The sequence below is a fragment of the Aythya fuligula genome, chromosome 2 (genome assembly GCF_009819795.1).
Source record: "Aythya fuligula isolate bAytFul2 chromosome 2, bAytFul2.pri, whole genome shotgun sequence".
Lineage (NCBI taxonomy): Eukaryota > Metazoa > Chordata > Aves > Anseriformes > Anatidae > Aythya > Aythya fuligula.
Genome location: NC_045560.1, coordinates 128,321,224 through 128,348,852, shown reverse-complemented (window position 1 = coordinate 128,348,852; position 27,629 = coordinate 128,321,224). Strand labels below are relative to the sequence as shown.

The window sequence follows — 27,629 nt, the reverse complement described above, 5'->3', positions numbered from 1 at the left end:
AGATAATCTCTTCTGCTAGGCTGGATATTACAAGAGCATTGGGTAGGCATGTCACATACATCTCACGACAAACACAAAACCTCATTTACCAACCATTCCAATCTCATCATAGTGCGGCATCATCTGACCTTTTTTCTGCTGTTTATTATGAGTATTTCTAATTTTAACTTTCAATTTTCACCATCTTCCAGTCAATTTGCAACTAAATTATTTCCAGGGTGAGGACACTATCACTGGACACTGGGTGCAAATACATCTTGAAATGCAATGAAGCTAAACCATTGATTGCTATCAGACCCAACATAAATATATAGTCCAGGGGTAATCTGATTGTATGCTGTGCATGAAGATTTATCTTGATTTTTTTCAATCCACATAAGGTTCATATAAATGAACAAATTGCACCTCATTGCACAATAACCTAGGATTAATTTAAAAATAAGGTCATGGATGTTTTGGAACAAAGTAAACATGAACAAAGAAAATGCTTCTATTTTTCTGTAGACAAAACTAAGAACTTTTTTATTGTTATCAATATCATATACAATTCGTGCAATGCTTGGTATTAAAAGAGCAACATTAAAGAGAAGTAAGATAAGAGAAAAACTTTCAGGGTAAATATCAAATCCTCATGGTAAAATAATAAACAATTGAAAACTGAATCATACAGAGACATATTCTGAAGGGCATTTAAAACAAACAAACAAACAAACATATTTTATGACTTATACATTAATGTTGATTTCCCCACACATTGCTATTCATTCCTAAGATGGTAATTATTTCTTTTGGTGTAATTTAGGCTAGCAATTCTAACGTGTTCTTGCTCAAATTGAAGTTTATTCTTGCCATATTTTCCTACTTTTAATGACCAATTTGTCAACATAGGTTTAATATCTGTACAAGCAAGCTGCTTTCTGGAGCCCCACCGAATTTTTACTCTCTCAGGAATGGCTCTTGGAGGCCTCATTTAGATGGCTCAGTAAGGGTTGTGCCTACAACCTGAAGGACTACTAAAGCTTTAAAGGCAAAATCTACGTGATACAACAACAAAAGACACCATTTTATTACTCAGTTTGGTTTATTATAATACAGTACTCACTGGCTTAGCTGTATTTACTTGGCAAGACACCATTATTATTTAAATGTCTTAACTGTGAGAGTTATACAAAGTAAAAAAGTGACATACTATATTAACAGAGAAAGGTTGCTTCTCAGGTTTTAGAAGGATAGGTTCAAATTATTAACCTCTCTTCATTTCCAACTGTCAAAAATGTCTAACAGTTGACTGCTGTTTCTTACCTTTATCATATGTCACTTTTAAAATGTTCCTTTATAAAGACAAATGGGCCAGGATCTCAACTGGTATATAATTCATTATACAGGATGCTGAATTTAAAAACTAAAAGAAAACAATTCTCTTCTCACATTAGATTGTTTTCAACATTTTGTTACGGAAATTAGGATCCCAATTCTGCTCTGAAATCTGTTTTAGAAAATGCATTTAACTGTGTTTTTGGCATTGGCATATAACTGCTAATGAAATTTAGCTTGGAGTGCACTCTGCATGTGCCCGGGCACACACAAGGTTAATATTACACATCATCTTCCACCACAGGATAGGACAACTTAATTACTTCAAAGGACCAATAATAATCATAAAACACATAGTTCTTGTTTCAATAAAAACAAATATTTTTTTGGTTAAATTTTCTTTTGTGGTTAATATAATAAAACCATGGAATCATAAAACACTGTGCTGGGGTCAATAAATGCATAACAAAGCACAGGTTTTTACTATGCTTACTATGATATTTATATAAATTGTTGAAATTTACAGATCCTTTGTTGTTTTTGTTGTTGATGTTGTGCTGGATTCATTCAGTGCCAAATACTGTTACTTCTTAAAGGACTGAAGTTACATCTGGCCTATAGCAAAGCATATGTGACTGACAGTTTGCACAAAAAGAGGGCTGATTCTTCGCCCTGGGGCTAAGCCAATCACCCCTGTGCATGGTGAGGACGGAACTCCCCAACCCAGAGCAGCAGCACTTTACACCTGGTCCTTGCCTGCCACAAGTGTAGCTGCCAAAAGCAAGTGAGGTTTGACTCCTCATGAAAGCAAATTTACAGTTACTACAACTTAGTGCCTTTTCTTGCTGTGTTAACTTTCTTCTTTGTGTTGGATTCAGTGTTTTAAGGAGTTGAACAAAAAACAGGCTGAACTAAGTCAGCTTTACAGATAGGGTATTAAAGGAGAAAGGGGAGAGGAGAGAAAATATTATGGTCCTGATCATGAAGTGTGGCACTGTTTTTATAGCTGGGTGTTCCCCTGGCATGCTGGCAGCTTAAAAAGCAGCTGTAGGAAGAGACTAAATCCTGTTATTGGTATTTAATATGCACTTTCTATTCTTGAGACACTGCTTTTCTTCCTAATTGTGAAACACAACTGTAATTCATTTTGCAATATATAATACACATCATTATTTTAGATGAATAATGTACTTTCAATGCATTTATCTGAAAAACTAAGTTTAATTATAATTAAGTGCCACAAAATATACTACTCAATGATTAACTGTCAGTTACGGAATTATTTAACTTGTGTAAAATTGCTGATACAAAAATGACATAATTCACTGCAATTCAGATGCCTTCACTTTCTTAGCATCTTTGAAACCCCAAAATAAAAATATAAATGTTTGTGTGACTAACAAGGGGGAGAATGCGAAGGAAATAAAATCGTGGAAAACCTACAATCAAAATACTATTTAGTTATTTATGAATCTATATGTTTGATAAAGATTGCAATAATTTAAGACTTCTGACACATTAGATGATGTTATTCAGCCTCAAAATAATTCTAAAATTATAATTACTGGTAGAGTATTCCTTCTAATTAGAGTAGAATGAAAGGATAATTTTCATTGCAATAATGAAGGTTAATTTCCATCCTTCCCCATGTTTACTACCTTATTAAAAAGTGCTCCCCTTAGCCATGGCAGAGACATATTACATTTTCAATGCAAATGTATTAATCTGGATAAATTCCATATTAATTCTGGCATTGCATAGAGCTGTAATTTGGATTATAATTAATCTAAAGTGGCACTAGATTTAAATGACAATATAAATGAGGCATTAGTAGGCTTTTCTATTCTGAATGAATATTCAACAAATATAACTCGCATATTGCCAAGTCTCATTTTGAAAGCTCTACTCCTTGAGATAAGGTAAGCAATACAGCACAACAGCTTACACAAACATAGTGTTACTAAATACATGTTAATCCTTTCTCGTCTAATAGATTCTATGCTAAAGAGGGGTCACACCACTTTCCTGTCTAACTTGTTAGTATTGTGATTAATTTATTGTTTTTCCTGAGATTTCTTTGGCAAGACTTGCAACACTCAATTCACGAGAAAGCCCAAATTAACATTCAATTACACATAAGCAGTTATGCAGTCATTAGAAATACTTGTCAGCTGAGTGAAAATTAGGATGATGATTTGAATGATACATATGGAGAATTAATTTAGATTATGAAAATAAAATTTCTAACAGATTTAGGAATTTACAGTACAAACTGCTTTCTCTAAAGCACAAAGGCAATCATGTATTTTAGCCCTTGTTTATATATGAATCTTACTGCAAGTTATTTGTGTAATTGCTGGCACGGGAATGCAAAACAATTATGCTGTTTTTTTTGTAGTGCACCCAGTAGGCATTTGGATATAGGTTTGTCCTAATTAAACTTGGCCCTTATGAGCAACTAATCCTGATGGAATTTTGAGAATTCCCCTTCAGGATTTTTTTCTAGGTTCCATCCTTTTTTTTCCTGTGTTTTCTTTTTCTCCCTTTTTCTTTCTTTTTTTTTTTTTTTTTTTCCTCTCCCTGTTCCTTTTCATTTTCTCTTTCTTCTTATTCCTTTTTTCCTTTTCCTTTTCCTTTTCCTTTTCCTTTGCCTTTTCATTTCACTTTTCTATTTCTCTTTTTTTTTTTTACTTAATTTTTTTTTTTCTTTCTTTTTTTTTTTTTTTCTGGAGTTTTAGTACCATAGTGTCTCTTATACAGCTATAAATGGACTGTCTGAGAAAAAGAGAGAGCTGACAAACTCCCTGAAGTGCTTTGCAGTATCCCCTAAGTAGAGCGTATGGTGGGAAATGCAGGCTCCAGGTGGCCTTCACCCCTCTCTTGATGAGTGTCCAGGACAGCCCCTGACAAGACTGTGCAGGAGGACGTATGCTTGCTTTGCAGCATGGCTTTACTGCATCACAGACAGCTATTTCCAAGTCAAAAAGCCAGCCAAGGGAGTATATATATTTTAAACCACAACATAGTTTCTTGCTCAACATCATCCTTGTCATCATCTGCCTTTCTTCAGTCTCTTGATCTCAAAAAATAAAGCGACTGAAAAGCAGCTGAGGTTCTAAACTGTGATGGATACTGACCTTAGCACATCAACAAGCAAACATAAAGGAAGCTTTAATCTTTAGGTCAGTTTACTGAATAAATTCAGCACAAAAAGGGCCACATATATATATATGTGTGTATATATATATAAAGCAAATGAAAAATGTTTACTATGTAAATTACAGTACATTACAGTACTTAGTAAATTACATTTACTAAGCAAATTACAGTATGGGAGAATTTGGGTGTAAAGAAACTCATATGTAAAATTATATTTTCTCTACAACTATATGTCTTTATGGAGAATACAACCTCCTTTGTATGCTGCTGTCATTGGCATACAAGGATAAGATATATGACTACCTGAAACTAATAGGCTTCAACCTGTTTCAGCACTTCTTCTGCTTCAATGAATCTAACATAATGTAACTAGGTGTAGCGTGCGGCAAAAGTAGCCAATGTAATATTCATGGTGACCATAGATTTCCATCTCATACATAGAAAGCATGGATGAAGTCACATATTTGCCAAATCAAACACAGAAAAAGCCTTGGGTATCTACACCAGATGCTGGCCCTGGGTTTGTTTGTGCACAAGTAAATGTCATGACATAGGGGTTTTGTTTTCAAAGACAGTAGCTTTCATTACTGGGCTTTGTCTCTTCCAGGAGATCAAAATTACCCAACCCATAATCCGTTTTCAATGATATTTCCTCTTTCTTAGGCTGAATCATCTGTAAACTTTTTCAATGGATTTTGTATATTTTTTTCAAAATGCCTCAAATAAATGCCCAGGAAGAGGCCAGATTCTTGGGAGTAACTGATCAGAGAGCAAGAAAAAAAATAATAATAACAACCCCCCCCGCACATTCTTTGGGTTAAAAGGGGGGCAAAACCTGATTGAAGAAAAAATTCAAGTGGTACCTAATCCCATGCTTATGAAAAATTAATATGCCATCAGAGGAATCACAAGTACAGCTAAGATTAATGAAAGGCGCTTAAAAAATTACAAGCACACAAACTGATTTGATTAAAAAATAATCTCACTGGTCGTCCTGTAATATTCTTCAACTTATCCGCATCTATCCTGTCAGATGGTTATGATTAAAAATAGGTCAATGGGAGGCTACTGATAGAAATCACATGCAAAATGCACTTGCAATGAATAGTAGTGGGAATGTCCAGACAGTTTAAAATGAAAGAGCATTTCATAAGTTAAAAAAAAAGGGAAGACAAAATTCTAGCATCTTACCAGAGTCTTTACTAGCCTTTTTGCTTTCACTATTGTCTCTCTCACTTGAGTCTTTATCATCACCAACAGCCACTGATGTACTTTTAGCAGACCCTTCTGTGTCTTCACCTTGTTCTTCTGGGGACAAGCACAGAAAAGATCTAACTTAGTGACCATTTAGCAGCACTGAAAGAGGGTGTCAAAACAGGGAGAAGGGTGGCGGGGGGGAGAGAAAGAAGGGAAAGAACAGCACTTTAAAGAGGTTGGACATTAATAACAAATAATTTGCAATACTTCAAAATCTAGCCAGAGATTCTGAACATGTCTTTATCAGAGTATCTGCTTCCCACCAGCATGACAGTTTTAAAGCTTGTCATTTCATATTCTTTAGCTAGAAATGATTTGTGTTAAAATACAGGCACACAGATGCACAGATGCATCACACTGGCTCGAAAAAAAGTAAGCCCATGTAAAAATGTATCTTGAAGCCAAAAAAAAGAAAAAAGAAAAAAAGGGGGAATTCAAATATAAATCCTATTAGTACAGCAGTATCCCGCTAATTGCAGTAAGTAAGTATTAGGTATTAGGTACTGTATTAAATATAAACCTCTGGCTTTGCAAGAGAAGTCTCAAATTTTGTCTCCAGGGGGAGCCATTCAGGATAAATGATAGAACTTGGTATATGGCTTCTGAGGAAGCAGCATTACCCACACCTCACTTACGTGTTCACACCAGCTATATTACATGGAAATCTTCACAGTAACTCAAGCCTATTTAATTATTCTGTAAATCTTTGCTATGCTGCTACTGGTGGATTAATCTGTTTATGCAGTTAGCTTCTATGCTGGGGCTGTGTTAGCACTAATCCGTGAAAGGCCCACTGTTCCTTTTCATCCTGCGATCATTTGTCTCTCACTGTGCTGATGTCACATTTTAATGAATTTTTAGCAATCTGAGTAATGCCAGATAACCAGACTTGTAACTCCCCACAGCACAGCATGCTGTTTTCATTGCAGCACAAAAAAATAAAAATCATATTTCTCAGTTCAGGTAGGAATTATATAAATTAGGAGGTGAAAGTAAAATGGGATTCAAAGCACCAGGCCGCTCAATTTCATAAAATCTTTAATGACCATATAAATTAACCCTGGAAAGGCAAAAGGTCACAGACACACATTTGCATACACTCTTCTATTCACTTTTGATAAGCAGAGCTTTTATGCAGGGAACATGATACAATTAACCCTTCAGGAACCACACAAAATGCAACTACCGACATTTTAAGTGTCAAGCATTAACTGAAAATTACACACTGCATAAAATTTTCATTGTAAATGCTATAGTGATTGAAAGGGGAAATAGTGGCCCTCTTCGCACCCCATGTTTTATTAATAACATTCTGACAGCCGAATGAAATATCCTCTGTCATATGTAGCAGCTGAGCACAAAAAAATTGCTGCTTAGTGCCTTACTTGCAAGCCTGGCACTGAAACTGTATGCCTAGGCAAACAACCCTCAGATCGATGTGGTGACCCTATCCGATTCTCGAGTCTCTGCAAAACCAGAGAGGGTTCGGAATCAGAAGGGGGGAAAGAGAGAAAGAGAGAAAGAGAAAGAAAGAGAGAAAGAGAGAGGAAGAGAAAGAGTGAAAGAAAGAGTGAAACAGTGGAAGGAAGGAAGGAAGGAAGGAAGGAAGGAAGGAAGGAAGGAAGGAAGGAAGGAAGGAAGGAAGGAAGGAAGGAAGGAAGGAAGGAAGGAAGGAAAAGAAAGAAAGAGAGAGAGAGAGAGAGAGAAAGAAAGAAAGAAAGAAAGAAAGAAAGAAAGAAAGAAAGAAAGAAAGAAAGAAAGAAAGAAAGAAAGAAAGAAAGAAAGAAAGAAAGAAAGAAAGAAAGAAAAAGAAAGAAAAAGAAAGAAAGAAAGAAAGAAAGAAAGAAAGAAAGAAAGAAAGAAAGAAAGAAAGAAAGAAAGAAAGACAAAGAAGGAGAGAAAGAAAGAGAGAAAGAGAGAAAGAGAAAAAGAGAGAAAGAGAGAAAGAAAGAAAGAAAGGAAGAAAGAAAGAGCTGCAATTTTGGAAACCAAAAAAAAAAAAAAAAAAAAAAAGGAACAAAAACCAACAACCCCATATCGCAGCCACAGATCAATGTGTTTTGCATTGCCATCAAAATATGATAGGTGAGGACTAAGCCTATGTGTCCACTTTTTGGAATCACATAGAGAGAAAGATTGTCCCCTCTTCTAAAAATAATAGCATATTAAAAAAATAAAGATTACCATCAAAATGGATACCCCACCCCACCCCCCCTCCGTGCTGTTTTAGCACTCTCCCTGCTGCGGCCCCCTGCCCCCTCCTGCGATGATAGCTAATCAAACACGGGAGGCATCCCGGCCACAGCTGGAAGCAGGGCTGTGTTTGTCTGGGTGGCGGGGGAGCGCAGTTCAGGATGCTGTGAGTCTGTGATCCTGCCTGGATCGGGCTGTGTTAATGCCAAGTGCACACACATGAGGCTCGTATCCAGTGTCAGGCCCTGTGGCCTCACGGAGCCTGTGGCAAATCCCTTCTCAACTCATCCTTGGGAATGGCTGCACTGCTTCTTCTACTAGATTTACTGGCCCAGTTCCCCTGGGCTGGAAAATGAAGTGTCAAAGTGCTACTGAGTGTCCTTATCTTGAGGGGACATAAAATTGTAAGGGCTATCGTGGCACACATTAATAAAACATTGTGTGTGTGTCAGGCAAAGAGAAAGAAAATTATGAAGGTACTAAAAGAAAAGCTACAGTATCATCTGGGTCTCATCAGACAATTTTTGCAGGGTGCTCTCCTGTTTTTCTGGTATGTGTTTTAAGTGTGAGAGAAATTCCCAGACATGTTCTCCTATACATCATCGTGGTGTCTGACCTCAGCCTGACCCTGGCAACAGTTTGAGAAATCTGAATGTGAACAAAGACTCTGTGTCAGCAGCAGGGAGAGATTGCGGGATAGACTTTCCCCATCAACTTAATCGCAAACAGCAGTTCTGAGGCCATAACTTTACAGGGCTCCACCAAGCCACAAACACATAACCTTTAGAGGTGAAACTGCCCCCCTCTCCCCACCCCCCTTCTGTGATTTTTCTCAGTCTTGTGGTGTTCCCTTTGATGTAGCAAGGCAATTAGCTCTAATGTTCAAGTACTGCAGACCTGTTTTATGGTTTGGAAGGTGAGAGCTGTTTATTACAGGTAGGCTCCTGGGGGCCATAAAGGCTTTGCAAATTTTTAATCATGCAAAAAACTAATCAAAATGTAACTTATACACACCGTAAAAATTAATATCATTATTATGCATAGTATAAATTGCCTGCCTTGGCTTTCAATGGCACTCACTTCTAGAAAATACATTTGGCATTCATTTCAGAATATTTATGCCATTCACTTCAGAAATAAATTTCACAGACAGAAATGATAATACAACTTCTCATATTTTCCCTCAAAATTACAAAAAGGCTAAGATTCACACAGTTGTGACATTTATCAAAGGGACAAGATGTAAATTCAATAGTTCTAACTTAAAGGTAGTTAGTAAACTTACAAAAAAACCAAACAAACAAAAAAAAAACACCTTAAGAAAGACCATCATTAGAATAGATATTGAGGATATTGAATGAAGCACACTATCAAAGACACTACATACCTATGCAAAAGACAAATCAACAAACATTTCTTTTCAGTAATATTTTCGTTCTTACTTCATATGCTAAACAAGGATACTATTAAGTTACAAAAATGTGATGATTCCTGCTTGAAGACACAAAATCAACAAAACAGAATATGATGGGGCCACAGATCCCTGAACTAGTCCTAATATTCTCTTTTAAATTTACATGAGTCCTGACTATATAAATTTACAAATGTCAGTTTTGAAAATGAATAGAACAGCAGATTCAAATGTACTTTAATGACTTTAATAACACTTACTACTGCAATATGATATTTTATTCACACCTGGTTTTATTTTGTCTAAACATTGAAAGTTTCTTTTGATGTTGGATCTCTTGAATTTATCAACTGCCTTAGAATTAAACACACACACACACACAAAAAAAGAGTTAGCACGGATTGAACTAAAACTGTAAAACCGTGGAAAAAGGAAAACTTAAGCTGCAGAGGTACTGTTAATCAGCTGATGTTGCATATTATATATTCTATGTCATATACGTTTGTATGTTAATCTACACCTGATTCTACTCCACTTTCATGAAAGGAGACCCTTATGACCTTCCTCAGTCCAATGAAGTCAAGATGTGTGATGATTTCAATTGCAAAATCCAGGCCTCACCCAAAGCTGAATAGCAGATACCAGAAGAAAAATTAGATGAATATACATATATATTTGGGAAAAGCCAGACTTACTGAGGTGCAAATAAAAGAACAAATATATCCATCGTAGCTATGGCAAGGTATATGGAAAAAAAAATATCTAATTTTTGAAATAAAATATTGAAAAGTTAAAGGAAAAATGTGGCAAAGTTGAAAGAGCACTGATATATGAATCAATGGACAGCTGTTACTGTTTTAGTCTAGGATTTTTTTGTTGTTGTTGCTGTTGGTAACACTTTTACCTTCTCCAAACTGCAAGTAATTTCCTAAATGAGTATGATCTACCAGTTGTGGATGAGTAATTGTGGTTATGAAAGAGAAAGCAAGATTAAGAAAGTGTTTGTGACTAAGGGCCAGATGGACAAGGAAAAAATAAATCAGTCAACTAAAGTAGTAAATAAATAAATAGGAAATGAGACAGAGATTAAAAAAATATAGTGTTTGTTATTCAATATGTTCAATAAACAGCTAAATCAATAGTACCCATAAATGTTCAGTATAGGTGTATCCCAGGTTCAACTGGGAGAAGGAATGGCTTGATGAGAATAACTCTCAGGAAGAGAAAGTAACCACTAGCAAAAGATAGTGGAAGAATGGACTGAAGAGATGGATAAGCGGCAGATAGTATAGGGAAAAGAGGAACAACAAAACAAAACAAAATAATAACTCATACAGTATGCAAGAGAAGAAAAAGTGAATTATGAGCAGGTATTGTGGATTTTATTCTAGAGTATTCCAGTTACTCTACTTAGCTGATAGTAGGTTCTCTCTGATGTCTGGATTGCAATTTATTCACCCATATATTTCAGAAAGCATTCTATTTTCTAGCTAGTCTTGGAGAGCATGAGTGAGAAACAGGATGCCTTGCTCATTCAGGATCTTGACTGCATTCTCTAGTGGTCATAATTCATCTTCAAATAGGATTTCTAATTTCTCATTTAGGGACTCAAGGGGAATAACAGCACCAACTCGTTAATAACTGTTTCTAATCTCTGTGTCATATTTAAAACTATTGCTTTTAGAAGGCTGAACTTCCCACAAACAAGCTTATAATTAAATGATGATCATCATATTGACCAGAAAGTGCTAACCAGCACTTTGTATCAAATTGTACCATTTTGTTTTGTGGTGTATCATTTGAATTTTTATAGCAGTCTAATGTTTATTTTCTTCTGTTTGTATTACTGTGTTAGAGAAGCCCTACTGCAAAGCTGGCTGAACAGAGCACGCTGTGGTAGCTCCTTCCCAATGAGTGTCACAAATCACACCCACTCCACCCAGCAGCCAATATTCCCCACTTGCCACACTCAGCCTCACCCCTTTGGCTACTGGCGAGTAGCAGCCTTCATCTACCCTACTTCTTTTTTTCTCAACTTCTGAAGGTAAAAAAAAATCATTATCACCAGTTAATTCACCTGGTACTTCATTTTTTTTCCTATTCTAGTATACATTTATATATGTATATACATGTAAACATCAGTCTACTTAGAGCTGCTGAAAGAGAAGGAATATTCTTCTGAGCAATTTAGAGGGGTGTGGTGTCCTTTGCAGTTCGGCTGCTGAGCAAGCTCTCCCTTTATCTTGCTGCTCGCTGGAATTGACTGTTTCCTAGTCTTCCTTTCATATTCTCAGAGTAAATCAGGATCAGAAGCATGTTTTACTCTGATAATAATGTAAAATGTTGGTAAACTTATATCGAGCCACACTGGCTGATCAGAAAAATGGAAAATTTGTGGGGGTTTGCTGTTGTTGTTTTATTTTTATATTAATATTTCATTAAATATTTTGCAAGAGGCAAAAAAAAGCATGTGCTGACAAAACCATTAACAGAGAATGTCAGCTATTCAGAAACTCAGCAATGTTTTCCAGATGTGATTGGAGATGCACAGTTAATCATTTATTATGCAAAAAGGGATACTTTTCCTACTTGGCCATCTCTAGAAAGGCATTGAAGCATGAATCTATATTGAAAATAGTCAAACTTTTCCAACTCGGGACTTTTCTTTTGGCTGCCACTACGGTTCACAGAAACTGCTGTTTTCCCCATCAGCAAAAGGTATGAAGAAAACTAGCACTGTCTGACTTGAGCTGTAATACGTTTACATCAGGGTTATTTTGAAAAGAAAATTCAATCTCATTGCTAATTCTTATTTAACATGCTGGTTTGGATACACCCTGCCTAATTTAAGGCACTGCCCCAATATTCCTCCCTATGGAAGGAAAGGCAGGGGTCTTCAGGGCACAACTCAGACTTCAGGAAGCCTCTGGAGCTGTCTAATTCCTCCCTGACTATAGAGGGATTTTAGTGAAATTTACTGTTTGAGTGTAGACTTCTCAAATTGGCACTGCAGCTAAATGTTAGAAGTTAGGTGGGTGAACCCGAGCCTGAGCCTAACCCAAAGTTCAAAAAGTCAATGAGAGTCTCCTCATTACTTTGCCAGTTTATTGGGTGCTCATTTCTAGCCTGTGGGGAAAATAAATAAATAAATACTGTATCTTCACAGTATCACCTTTCTTGCATACCTCTTGTTCAGCTGTGTTTTACTTTTCTGTGTTGCTGTTCAATCTGTTTTCAATGTCCCTTCATATACAAATGCTTCTGCTGTCCCTGATTTCTTGCATTTTTTCCTACCTCCCACATGAGCTCAGTTTCCAATACCTCATGTAAGTGGTGAGATTTGCTCTCCCTTTTGCACTTTCCAGAACAATCTTTTAGAACAATCTTTTTTTTATTATTATTATTTACAAAGAAATCCTCGATGTTAATTAGCAGCTCATTTTAAATGTAATTTAAATTACCTATTTTATTATTGACTCAGTTTTTGGGCTTCTCTCTGAAATACACTGTAAAATCCTTCTCATTTACCTTCCAGATTTTCTCTCTGAATTATTCACCTCTTTTTGGCTCACTAATAATATATCTCTGAAATTATCTGTAAGGAATTCTGTTACGCATATATTTCTCCTTTGTCTTTTGAGAATACTAGAGTAAAAGAATTTATTTTCTTTGCCGTCTCCTGATCATTTTGGACTGACTTCTTATTCTCTGGTGGTCTAGCAGACCTAATGACTCTCTTCTGCATGGTTTTTATTTCTGAGATACAATAACAATTCCTATTCAGCTTTTCTAGGTACCTTCACATAGTTGTTCCTCCTAGCCAACCTTTATGTTCAGTTTTATTAACATAATTTTGGCTTTATTTCCATTTTTAAGGATACTTTCTTCTGACCTGAATAAATTCTTGTACTATTTCTTGTCATGTAGCTAAACTACACCCCTCCAGTTTTAATACTCCTACCCCTTGATGCTAAGTGTCACAGGCAGAAGTGGGTGATTTATTTACATGGGGGAAAAATACCTGAACATAACCACCTTTTATTTTTTGATTATCTTTTTTAAATAACCTTTACACAATTATTCACTTTTTCACAGTTACTTGATAAATACTTTATAGCATATATATAGCAGTCTGTGATTACTATTATTTTTTATTAATTTATTTGTTGCTAATATCACTTGCATCTTCAGAGTTCAAAAGTATGCACACAACATATGCACACAGCATATTCATTGTTTAACATAGGTATGTACCAAATGGTCTTTGATTTTTTGGAAAGACAACACAGGTGCTTCAACCCAGATAAAAATGGTTGAGTGATGTGTAAGAATCTTCACCAAGATTTCCACTGCCAAAAATTTCCTCTAAAATTTTCCTGTAGAAACCATGTTTCCTGTTTATAGCTGTACCATACAAAACATAGTACATTGACACAGGGTCAAGACCACTACTGAGAAAGAAGGAAATTATAAAAATCTTCTCATCAAAACTAGCAAAAAGAAGTTAAAAGCAGTGATACTTTCCTGTCTCCTTGTCTCCCATTCCCTTCTGTTACTGTCTTCCCTTTCACCCTCTAGTCCCAGTCTGGAAAACTTGGATAACAAACTCTTGTGTCATTATTCAAATATTATTCATTTCTGTGGAATGTTCCTGACTCATATCATTTGTGTGTAACATGCTATGTCTCCATCCTTTTCATCCACAACAGCCTATAGGAACCTTCCTGTTCTATTGCAGTGCTTCAAGGCCTAAAGCTAATTTTTTCTTGCTTCATTGTCTGAGATCAGGCTACACTATCCTATTAATTACTCAGGCCTGAAGCTCAAATCTGCTGCCAAGTTTGTCAGAGACACCTGCATGATGTGCTCTGAAGATAAGAAATATCAATTAGTTCTTAGCACAATAATGGGTGACATAAATACTGAAAGAGAGTAGAACACATACATAGATTTTCTGAATTTAGAAATGCTGGTTCTAGGGGTTCTCCTAGTGCCAAATCAAGCACTTCACATCACCTTCTCTTGCTGTCAAGCTTCTTGAGTGGCATATCACAGAATCACAGAATTTCTAGGTTGGAAGAGACCTCAAGATCATCAAGTCCAACCTCTGACCTAACACTAACAGTCCCCACTAAACCATATCCCTAAGCTCCACATCTAAACGTCTTTTAAAGACATCCAGAGATGGTGACTCCACCACTTCCCTGGGCAGCCTGTTCCAATGTCTAACAACCCTCTCAGTAAAGAAGTTCTTCCTAACATCCAACCTAAAACTCCCCTGGCGCAACTTTAGACCATTCCCCTTCATCCTGTCACCAGGCACGTGGAAGAACAGACCAACCCTCACCTCGCTACAGCCTCCTTTAAGGTACCTGTAGAGAGCAATAAGGTCGCCCCTGAGCCTCCTTTTCTCCAGGCTGAACAAGCCCAGCTCCCTCAGCCGCTCCTCGTAGGACTTGTTCTCCAGGCCCCTCACCAGCTTCGTTGCCTTTCTCTGGAATTGCTCAAGCACCTTGATGTCCTTCTTGTAGTGAGGGGCCCAAAACTGAACACAGTACTCGAGGTGCAGCCTCACCAGAGCCAAGTACAGGGGGACGATCACTTCCCTAGCCCTGCTGGCCACACTGCTTCTTATACAAGCCAGGATGCTGTTGGCCTTCTTGGCCACCTGAGCCCACTGCTGGCTCATATTCAGCCGACTATCCACCAATACTCCCAGGTCCTTCTCCGCCAGGCAGCTTTCCAACCATTCCTCTCCCAGTCTGTAGCTCTGCTTGGGGTTATTGCGCCCCAGGTTCAGGACCTGGCACTTGGCCTTGTTGAACTTCATACAGTTGGCCTCAGCCCATCGATGCAGCCTATCCAAATCCTCCTGCAGAGCCTTCCTACCCTCAAGCAGATCGACACACACACCTAACTTGGTGTCATCTGCAAATGATGGCATGGATGGCTTTATTTGTACCCATTTTTCATTTTACTCAAACGGTGCAGAACACTAGATGTTTTCCTTTGTCTTTCATTTCCTCATTCCTTTAGTTATATTTATTAATTCCCACTGTTCAGTATATAACACTTTAGCCTTTGCTACCCGATTGTCTCATTTGAATGTTCTTTCTCTAATACATACTTTAAGTAACAATCCCCCCACCTTAATTTTCACTGTCAGCAACATAATCCTATTTCTGCTGAAGCCAAGGGTATCCCTTGTTTATAGACTCCCAGTTCACAACTGCTTAACAAACACAAATCTACACTGTCAATTTAGCTAAATGCCTTGTGAGGTGATGCTGTTCATAACACTGAAAATATTCCAGAAAAAGCCTCTGAACAAGACCTGAACTTGAAATTTGTTCTTAAAGAGTTCAGACAAGTTGATGGGGCCACCCATTTATAAGCTTAAGGTAGACTTCCCACCACTGTCTTTTAATTTGCTTATAACTTCAGTAAGTGTGAACTTCTTAGGCTGAAATCTGTTGTGCTGAATTTCTGTTGTAGGTTGGATATCAATGCATTTTTTGAAAATTTCAGACAAAATGATTTCACTACTTCTGAGAATAGGAATAGGACAAATACATTTTCTTACATATATATATATTAGAAATCTTTACAATTTCAGTAATTTTGAATTGGAACCCAAAATTCAGCAGGCAGAATGATGTCTGGCATATGTCACATTGTATAGAACTGCTCAAATTCAGCCAACCTTTGAAGAATTCTACCTACCCATGCTCCGAAAAGTCGCTTGTACTGAAGAGCTAAGATTCTCCTAGAAATGCATAATCACTGAACACACTCACCTCCCACAGTGCTGAGAGCTCACCAAAGTGTGTATTCAGTCACACCCCACAGAGCCTCTGCAAACCTCTTCTCCCAGGTACTGTACTAAGCAATGTGCATGCGTAGAGCTCTACTAAAATACAAACTCTCCTGTCAGCTCCCCTGTACAACCAGACTACAATCTCAGCATCCTTACTATGGTAAAACTGAACTTTGCTTTATTATTTTTCTTTTCTGCTGTATGCCATTGTATAGTGCACAACAGATTGCTATAGGAGAGCAGGAGCAGCATGTTCCCCTTTGCTGTCATACTGACAGGAGCAAAAGAAGTATGGAAGTGAGATTTGGCAATTACAGAAAGAACTGGGGAGAGGTAAGTAGAATGTGCTCAGAAGAAGAGAAAAGAATGTAGATAGAGAAACTGAGGTCATAATTAGGATCAAATGAAACTATTTAAATGGTAGGAGACTAGGATGAGAAACAGCAGGGTATCAAATTCTGGTACAAAACTGGTCTTAAGGATGTAGAGTTGTCTGGGAATGAAAGAGCATACCACTGGAATATACCAAATAAATAAATAAGGTAAAGATGTTGAGACATGTTGAGAGGTTTGTTCAGGGATATTAAAGTTGGCAGCCAGTGGGTATGGAAGTGTGCATTGCTGGGTATGGAAGGGAGCTGGAAATAAAGAAGGGATATCTAAAGAATGAGCAACAGAAGACAAGAAGAATAGACAGCACTGGTGGGGTGGGAAAAGTCATGTATGAAGAGAGTTGAGGTGAGATGAGGAGAGAAAATGCTAGATGAAAATAGCATTTTCATCTTTTTCATCATTTTTCACTTCTTTGCAAGGAGATTGGAAATTAATGTGCTCTGTTCAAAATTAAATCCCTGATTCTTTGTTTTCATCATTCTTCTTTTGGCTTACTGCACTGCCCTTTACTGGTACTTGTCTCTGGTGAGATCAAAATCCTTCCACTACTTTCAGTTGGTTCATTATCTCTGCTAAAAGAGGTTTGGGTAGCAAATCCAAACTCAACAATGTTTCACATAATTTTCAGCACAGTAGTATATGACAACTTTTTTTTTCCTGTTCAAGTCTTCTAAAAATGACTGTAAGATTTAGATGCAAAACAAACAAGGGAAAAGTTTATATAGAAGCATTAATAATATCACAGAAATCAAATACTCTAATATCTTAGAAAATTCTTCAAGACACTTCCCTGTTGGCACAATCTCTAATTTCCTGATCAAGCTTTATCTTGTGGCAAAGACTGCCCTTATTTACTGCATAAATATAATGATACTTATTTGGTGAAAAACTATTCTGGATTTTGTTTTCTTCTTGCTATTTAACACATGGGAGTGTAGTGCCAGGACAAAGAATAATGGTTTTAAAGTAAAAACATGTAAATTTAGATTGGATATTAGGAAAAAAATATATTGCTATGAGGGTGGTGAAGCACTGGAACAGGTTGCCCAGAGAAACTCTGGATGCCCCATTCCTGGAAACGTTCGAGGCCAGGCTGGATGGGGCTTTGAGCAACTTGGTCTAGTGGGAGGTGTCCCTGCCCATGGTAGGGGGGTTGAAACTAGATGATTTTTAAGGTCCCTTTCAACCCAAACCATTCTATGATTCTATGCAGCCACTTGTTTTATTTACCACATCTATTTAACCTATTCTGGATATATATATATATATATATATATATTAATATTATCATTGACTTTTTACTGTTGCACAAACATTAATGAATTTATCTTCATTATGTCCTAAGAGGTGAGCAGGAAATTCTGCAATTTCAGAAAAGGAAGGCATAGAAATTGAGGTTAAAAAAAATCTACTAACTCGGAGAACCCAGTTTGATACAGATGGGACCCAATTTTTTCCAAGTACATAGCAATATATAGCACTTTATATACTCAAAGCACAGCACTGATTGCTTTCATTTGCAGCTCTGTGTGTTCAGCACTTATTTAACACTATACTACAGCCTCAAATCAAGCACTCAGAAAATGAAGGCCACACAGTCAGTGAACTCCTCTGAAAAGTCTGGGTAAGGTGACCTGCTTAGGATTAAAAAAAAAATAGGAGCTCTCCAGCAGAGACAGAAAGCAAGTTTTTCAGTTGTCTTAAGCATAAGACAACTTATTTCTCTTCCTAGGTTCCCCAGTCTCCCTCACTACCCACTTCCTCAATTGTTCAGCAAACATGCTGAGGCTCTACAGACAGTTTCTGCCACCCCTGCACAGCACTGATTCATCCATATTCCCATGCAGCTTCATTCTATTAACTCGTAAAGGAAAGGGGGAATTGCTATGAGACCAGGTAATTACAGACCCTATCTTCATGCATACATACGTTGTGTTGAATTAAAGTAGTACAACGTGTATTAGTTCTTCTTGATTCTGACAGTGGTTTCTTTGAGAAGCAGAAACAAATCTACTACATCAACATGTGAACATCCCCTTTCTCTTGTTCATGAGTGTAAAATCAGCAAGCAATGTCTATTTAGAGATGTCATTATCTGAATATTTTCTGTGCCATATAAAGTCATAAAATGCATAAGAATAGACTGTAAGGCAATGCACAAGGATTTTCCTGCAAAAATCAGGCTGCAGTTCGCAGAGTGGTGTGACTTTGTGAAATATCAGCATGGATTGGCTTTGTTTGAGTAAGGGTATTCATAGATGTTCAAATCTTCAGAGGTCATACTACAGAAGAATGGGCTTAAGTGAATACACATCCGATTTTCAGAAGTGCTCAGTATTGTCCCAGCACTGATGGACTGAAAGCTGAGCAGTTTCAAGAATCCACATACTCTCAGAGAAATTAGCAAAAACCCATACATTAGGCACAGATGACTTTTACCAATGCAATCTAAATGGTCAACACCTGGCCTTTAAGCAGATTTATAGTCCTCATAAAACATATAACCTCCATACACAGTAACCTACAAATACATTGAGAAAGTTCCACTCATTTCAAATCATGTGTTCACAAAACCATGTGTGCTGGACTTTGAGGTCTGGAGATTATAATAGTCGCTCATTTATTTCACTTGAAAAGTGGAACATGATGTGAAGTAAGCAGCAAATAACTTCCAAAAGCAGACGAAAAAAAAATACCCTATGAAGTTGCTTATTATAAAAGCAAGATTAATTTAGGCACCTTCATTGATAAATAAATAAATAAATAAATAAATTCTGCTGCTTACGGTATGTTTAAGCCATGGATTTTAAAATAATTCTGGTTTTAGTCTCATATAGTATCTAAACATACAATGTCCTTTTTAAAATGTGACTAAAAGAGCCAGAATTATCTTAAAAATTAAGTCTTATACGGATCTTCTTTTTTTCTTAAATAAATTTAATGGACATTTTAGGCACAGTCCTAGTTAGCTACTTTCATGTTGCTTTATGTTGCACTCAGACAGGTTTGCTTATCTGGAGACATTTCTGAGCAGAACACATGAAAGACAGGACAAGCACTTCAGTTAACTGTGTGAGGATGCAAGATGAAGCAATTACTGAAATCACTATGCTTTTCTGACTGAAATCCCTTCTTTTCAGATATTACTCCCTTTGGCACCCCAAAGCAGCTCAGGCAGACATCGTTTTTCTTTCCTGTATCTACAATATATTTACTGCTTTCTATTTAAGAATTTTTTAAAAGTTTATTTCATGGATAAGAACCAGTGCTCCAGTTAAACTCACTGAAGAAACTAGGTGTGGGATTTTGTCTATTTTTAACAGGTTGTGTCCTACATGCACAGGTTGGTGGACTGAGAGGTATGCCATGCCTCTGAGTTTGTTGTGAAGATGAAATGGGGCATTAACCATTTCATATAAACACTGTTTGGGCAAGGATTTGTCATCAGTATGTCATTTTCATTCATCCAGATGCTTTGTGAACCATCTTACTTGCTGTTAATGCTGTTAATCCAGCATTCCTGACATACTCAATACCAGCATCAGAACAGATAAACATACGGGTCATATTCTCAAATTGTCATGAGATAGGAAGAGACTCTTCATCCAAGGCTGTTCTGACTTACTATCTATTTTGGACTGAATGTGACGATGAGGTGACATTCCTCACTCTGTCCATCATGTGCAGCATACAGTTTGTCTGACAAATGTTCTTTTAGCTGGTGGCTAAGAGGGACCATATCTATGTTGCTGTATCTTCAGGGGATATCAGCCTGGTAGAAGACCTAAGGCCAAATTGATTGCATGGCTTGTGACACTTCCAAGATCTATGTCTACAGATACAGTGTGCTGCTTTTGGATACCACTTCACAAAATTGGTGCAAAGTTGAACTTCATAAAAAAGTTAAAATATTTTTCATTGTTCATATATATAGAGAGAGGAGAAACAATTCATAAGCTGTCTTCCACAGACACTGGTCATACAAGGAATCAGGAGAAGTATGACACTTTTTACTTTTCCTAACTGTGGAAGTTAGATACTTCAGCAAGAAACAAACAAACAAACCAAAAAACCTAAGCTGTGTACCTTTCATCAGTCATGGAGCTAAGTAGAACTATTGTGCACATATGCACCACCTTTCCAAATCAAATGGAAACAGGAATGGTCTAAAGGTCCATTCAGGGGCCTGGAATTTATTTCAGCTCTTCCTGAAAAATCACCTACCTTAAGAGAAAAAAGCTAGTTGTTGAAAATTATATGAAGAAAATCAGTTGAGACTACTATAAACTCAGCATAACTAAGCTTGAACTCAACTCCTAGTTTATATCAGAAAAAAAAAAAAAATCAAAGTTAAAAATAAAATTGCTAAATACTTTAAAGATAGCATGCAGGTTCTTCAGCTTTTAATGAATTGCTTCCAGAAGCAGTTGCCAATCAAATTCTAATGAAGTTTTATTTGATTCATTCCATCAATATATATGTATTCAATATAGATTTATTTATTTATTTATTTATTCACAGAAAAAATGTTTTCAGTCTTTCTTTTGTCATTCATTCACTCATGGCCAAAGAATCATCCTCTACAGGTACTTAAGCTGTAATCAACAAAATAAAGAAAGGTACTTCTGCGAGTTACATTACAGATGTACACTACTGCTGGCAACAGTGGCCAGCTTTTGGAAGCTTTATTGGAAATCTCATGATGGGTACTTTATTTCTCACAATCTCAGCTCCCAGAGTTATACAAAAATGTGAAATTCTACTTGATAACAAAAATGAAAGAATGACATATATAGTGGGGTTGAGGGGTGAATGACACATTTCTAAAGACTTTAGCAAAAAGAAAACCTAAAACTCAAATATCTTATAATCAGTTCTCAATTATCCAGGGTACCACAGAGGTGGGGTTGCTTTAAATAAAGTAAAACCGTATGTAAACCATACTAACAGAACATATTTGCTACACTCACTTTTGAAGTAATTCATTTACTTTCACTTGTTTATTTACTTATTTACTAGCTATCTATAGACTGAAGGAACAGCATTAAATTGCTGGGAGCAGAGCAAGCTTGGAAGGAACAATATTTATTTTTTGTCATGTATTCTGCAGCAATGGGCTATAGACCATGGTGTGGGCAGCAGATGGGCCCAGGTAATCTATTCACAGATAATTCAGATTTGACTGTTTTATAAAACTCAGGAATTTGAGTGCAGTCTCATGACTGTAATATTTTCAACTCCACAATTCAACAAACTGTCAAAAAAGTACAACTCACCCTCCAAAAACCTTCCCCCAATTAAATTCCCTCATCTGCAACTTAGAAAAACTATAACCCTTGTAAAATCCTTTTTACTGAATGTCTCCACCTATGTTTTCTCCCTCCAGCTACGAACATATGAAAAAAAGTAGTTGAGAAATGAAGAAGTTGTGAAACTTGATAATTGGGTTAATTACAGTAATAAAACAGAAATTGCTGAAAAAAAATATAAAAAATATTATTGGAATGATATTTTTTACCCTCATGAGAATTAGAAATCAACTCTGCAGAAAACACTGTCTGATAATTTTTCTAAGACTCTTATGATTATGAAAACAGTTCACAGCCTGTTCCATTTTAAAGTGTCCCCACCCTTTCTTAAGCAGAGATGCAGTTACAATAATTTTATAGTATGTAAAATGAAAACACTTGGCCTACTAAGTTACAGGGAAGCAACATGCAGAGTTTTATAGATGTACAGTATCATTTAGAACCCTGCTGTTTCATTTAAATTGTGTTGAATCTTTTTTATCGTTTCTTCATTGAACCTAATTTGCCTAACCCCCTTATTTGATATTCCTCCTACTGTTTGTTTATTTCTCACTGGAAGAACGTAATAGCAACAGAATATAAATAAAGGCTAGAAGTGGGGGTATATCTTCCTGGAAGTGTGAACATTCCTCTGTCTCTTTCAATTCCAATGTTTCAAGACTTTTCTTTGTTAGGGGAGAATTAATAAGACAAATAATCAGTCATGAAGAATGAAGTAGAACTCCACTAGTGACTGCTGAGCCCAAATGATGCATTGTCCAACGAAAAAGACAATACAGTAATTCTTTGTAATAGAGGACACCAAAATCACAAGAAGCACACAGCACAAGTTCTAAACTATTATCATGTACTCAGGGACTAAAGGCCAGACCTTAGTTTCTGATAAGGCTGTTTTTCATTGCTTTAGCAGCACACAGATTTTAAACCTGTCTAAAAGCAGCTTTAAATGGCTGGGTGGAAAGCCTCAAAATGAAAAGGATGCCCAGTGGCACACAGCTGATGTTGCTGGTTCATTCGAAGTGGACATTAGCAATTCCTGTGTGTAGAATAAGATATTCCAAACAGCCTTAGGCTGACCTAAATTAATCCAGTTCCAAAAATCTTGGGAATGTCTGAAATTTACCTCAGTTAACTCTCCCATTTTCAGATGCAGAGTAACACTGGGACATCAGTGCAATTCTAGAGACAAGCACATTTGTTAACATTCATGGTAAAAGAATATTTCAGTTAAAAGTTCTTAAAGAGCTGGAAAGGGAATAAAGTTTGGTTTACTATCTACATTTTGAAAATGAGAAAGCACATCTAACTTTCTTCCTGAACAGAGCTATTAAATGTATTACAGAGGAAACAACGTGAAGTTTATAAGAATCTTGCCCTCTGAGAATTTCAATGTGTAAAAGCTGTGGAAATTTCACTTTATTGCCACCGTTCCGCCTACCACAAGGGAGCACTTGTAATATTGATTAAATTGGACATGGACAGCAGAAAAATATGTAACATTTATCAAAGCCTACAAGTGTGAGAAAACAAAACCAAAACTTCCATTTGTTACTGAAGGTTCTAGGAAAAAAAAAAATCAGGAATGTACCCTAAATGTAACAGGAAAACAGTAATGCCTGTGTTTGTGATTTTTTGTTTGTTTGTTTGTTTGTTTGTTTTTTGAGAAACTGCTAAAACTAATGCTTAGTTTCCAGAAACACCAACTTCAGCACAAAGCTAGATAACCATTCTGGAAGCCCCAGGTACAGGTAGGAAATTGTCCCATCCCCTGACTTGTTCCAGACATCATTAATTCCATCATTCCACCCATATTTATGGTTTTATGCTTCAATATTTAGACCCCCGAAACTGAAAATGGTTGCAAGCAAAGTGGAATTCATCCCTTTCTAGCAAAGTGGCTGCAAATAGTTTCACTGGCATCTGCACCTGTATGTGATATGGCTTTTTTTGCTCTTCAGGTGCCTTAGTTAGATATCTTCCTGAAGGATTTAGGAAACAGTGTGACTGAAAAAAGGAAGATCTCATCTTACAGACTATAAACCCAGCACTAAATGCCTTGGTTGTCTGGAGTTGTGTCCTGGTATAAAGACATAACCAATTTTCTAATGAAAGGCTTTCAATTTTTCCTTTTTGATCAAAGTCTGAATATTTGTTTGCCCAATCCTAAGTGAATCTTCAATCACTTCCAGAAGGGGATACCACTGATTTATTATTTTTTTTTTTTTTAACAAAAAACAACTAAATTAAGGATGTTCATAATTTTTACTATATCCATGAAATGACACTCTGCTGTTTTGAAAGAATTATATTAATTCAATTTAATGCAAATTAACCAAGATATCCCTCTTTCTAAAAGCCTTATTCAAAGGCCCTTCTAATTCTAGCTTGCATTAAATATAAGCAATATATTTATATTTATATTTATATTTATATATAGATATAAATATAAGCTCTCTTTCATAGCTTATTATATAAGAAATCACATATTTTCCTAAAATATATATCCATTCTTAGTGTACTAATGATCTTTAGATTATTTTCTATATCACAATTGCTACATCAGATTTAGAAATATGTGTTCCAAAATCTTCAACAATTTAAAAGATTATTACCACCCACCACAGGATTTGCTCTTTCTCATAAAGAGCTTGACATTTACACTATCTTTTTTGAGTCTGTTCCTTCAGACTAATAAATTAGACTTGCCTCTCAAATAATTTTGTAAGTCTTCAAAATTACAAAGGAAAAAGCACTCAGAAAAACAATTTTATACATTCTAAAAAGAAAAAAAGAAAAATAAAAGTTGTCCACATTGCAACCAATAACCCTGCTTTTCAGAAAGCATGTGTGCTGTCAAGATTTCTGTTTGGAGAAGTATGTTGGAAACATCTCTACTTCTGAATTGTCATGACAGCATTTGAGCTCAATTTTTTTTGATTAAAAAATATCTAACAATATGGGGTTGTCAGCAAATACATCTAAAAGACTTAAGAGGTTCTGTGGAAATCAGTCTGCATGGAATGTAACTGAATAATGAAAAACAGCACAACGCATATATCTCCCAATGGTGAATAATATGTCTGATAGAAAAACACATTAGCTCAGCCACTATGTATCTATAATGCATTTATTTCACTTGAATCTTTATGAAAACTAAACATACAGCTTTGGTTATTGTTACTTAACCAGCTCAATGAAATAAAGGAAGAGGGACCGACAGATGAACATTTTAGGTTTGGAAACCACCAGGATAAAATTATTTGATTCACAGATACACCTAATACAGCTGAGTAACATAAACACTAATATCCCGTTTCTTACCCTGGATAGCAAATCTTGTACTGCTTAAATCTAGCTCGTCTCAAACTAATGATATTTTATAAAAGGAATAGAAAAGCTTATCAAATATTCTTGAGAAATCTCTGAAAACAGTAAATTCCAGTTCTTTATTACACACTCTGGAACAAATTCAAAATCTGCTAAGTTCTTAGAGCAGACCACAACTAACTGGAAGCTTGGACATTTCATAAGCAAGTTTCATCACCAAAGGTATCATACACTGAGATTCCAGGCCCATGTGTCATGCCCTGAAACATCTGCAACAGAACATAACATTCTTAATAAATGAGATAAATAAAAGTGTGCATTTAATGAAATAATTCTGAAAATATATCTGTTCATCCACACAGATGAAAAGCTGTTTATGATTTTTCTTGGTCAGTAAGGAAATTTATGAGGGATTTTTTTTTAGGTCTGTTCAAATATACCTGGAATGTTTCTATAAGAAGGCAATATATGACTTTAACAGTTGGGAAAGTATATATGTCACAAAGATATTGATAAAAGGAATGTGTGCAAACATTCATATCTCCTTCCATACATCTGTAATGAAGAAAAAACATTCTGGTTGATCATATTTAATAACACACTGGGGAAAAAAAAATCCACATATATTTCAGAGTTATGTAATATATTTCTACATGGTAGTGGAAAGGAAGGTAGCTACTTAGAAAATGCAGGTTTGCATTTTTATGTTAAATTGATACTAATTATATTACCACTTATACCACATTCTCATCCCACTCTTGCAAATTGCTACAAACAATTAAGAGCAAAAATCCATTCAAGTTAACAAAATGACAAGTTTTCTGCTACTTCAGAGTATTTTTAGGTGCTGTGTGTTCTTAAAACCTGAGTTGGTTTTCATCTGTTCCTGTAATTCACAAGTCCTCAAAATAACTCTGTGATTTTATTTTTTTTTTAACACTGTTTAATCAGGATGGGGATCTGAACTGTGAGTTTATCCAAACCAGTCTCCTTTTACTGCTTAGGGTTTTTGCTGTGCCAAACCACTTCTAGTGTTTCAAGCAAGGCAATGACAGCATACCTTCTTGTTATTATTTATGCATGGAAGGCCAAACCAAATGCTTGGGTGGGTCGCTGAAGACATGAAATAGGTAGTTTTTTCCATCCACAGGACCCCATTTACATTTAAATTAGCTTGCTCCTTGTGAAAGATTGGCTCCAGCAGAGAATACCACATGACCACAGACATTGAAATTAAATCACTATCACAAGGATAGAAGCCACCAACATACTGCTAAAAACAACCTACAGTGCATTTCTACATTACTTCATATATGTGTCAGTATTAAGGAGAAAATGATCCATTTTATTTTATAGGATGCAGCTTGCTATACTTTCTTAATCCACATGTATGCTTCCCAAAGCTAGAGTCAAACACATAACAAAGAAAGCTACTTCTGCCATGACTAGATTTCTCACCAGGGGTAAGAAAATTGTCATGTGCAGCTCTAGGCTTTAAATGGATGATTTCTCATGGCTGATGCTGGAGTGGCACTGACTTGACAAATGTGGGAAAGTCCTCAGCTGTGAGATGGGGGCTTAGGTTGTGGGCTTTTGGTCAATTGAAAGGTTGCATTAAATGTAAATTATAGGACTGTTACTTAGATATATACCCTTCTCAACCAGGTGAAAGGCAAACAGCGCCCTGCACTAATTCACAGATGAACTGGTGATAGGCTTGCTGAATAAAGCAAGCAGGCAGGCAGCAGGCAATTATAATCCTCATCTTTGAAGGAAGGAAGGAAAGGTATTTTTATATAAAACCATATTAAATTTCCCTTTTTTAAGTGCCTCGATGTATTTCTCTTTTCAATTTATATGGAAAAGTATTAAGCAAAAATCTACAGCAGAACTGGCAGTAAATATCACAGTAACAATTGCTCTTTTATTAAATATTTATTGAAATAAATTCCTGTGCTTTCTCATTTTTCTTCTTCTGCTTCCAATATTTATTTACAGCTGATTATTAACATCTGCCAGTGTAACAGTTTCATCTGTACAGAAGCCGAAGGGTAAAAAAGTCACACACCCTCTCTAACATGACCTGTAGTTAGACAGAAAACAGTTTTCCCAGTCACCGCTTGGCTTCCTGTCTGTGACCTCTGAAAAGCATTGGAGGCCAGGGTTAATGGCCTTTCCAATCTCTGTGATAAGAATTCATTTTGTTCTATTACCAGCAGTTATCTCAGGAGCCTGCTGCATCACTTCAGCAGGGTTCAATCAATGAGAGGACCTAATGAAGTAACCAGCTGTAGCTCTATTTCCCTGGTCAACTCTATCAGACAAATAAGATCTATCAGTCACATCTTAAGGCCGATCTGAGAAACAGTATCTTCACATGCTGAACCCATATGCATATGAACTAGTGATACCTGGCTGTTTCTTTTTAATCTTCCCTTTTAATATGGCT

The 27,629-nt window shown here is 36.3% G+C and overlaps 1 protein-coding gene across 3 annotated transcripts in view; it reads right to left on the bottom strand.

Annotated features, from left to right (window-relative positions):
• The window catches only part of ZFHX4 (zinc finger homeobox 4), a 150,629-nt gene that overhangs the window by 18,403 nt on the left and 104,597 nt on the right, over positions 1–27,629 (bottom strand). The window contains exon 5 of one of the 3 annotated variants that reach the window (XM_032183280.1): positions 5,665–5,781. The exons of 1 other annotated variant lie outside the window; for it this stretch is intronic. In XM_032183280.1, the coding sequence (XP_032039171.1) occupies positions 5,665–5,781 (117 nt within the window). The remainder of the gene's footprint in view (positions 1–5,664; positions 5,782–27,629) is intronic. One more of the 3 variants, XM_032183281.1, reaches the window with a different exon arrangement.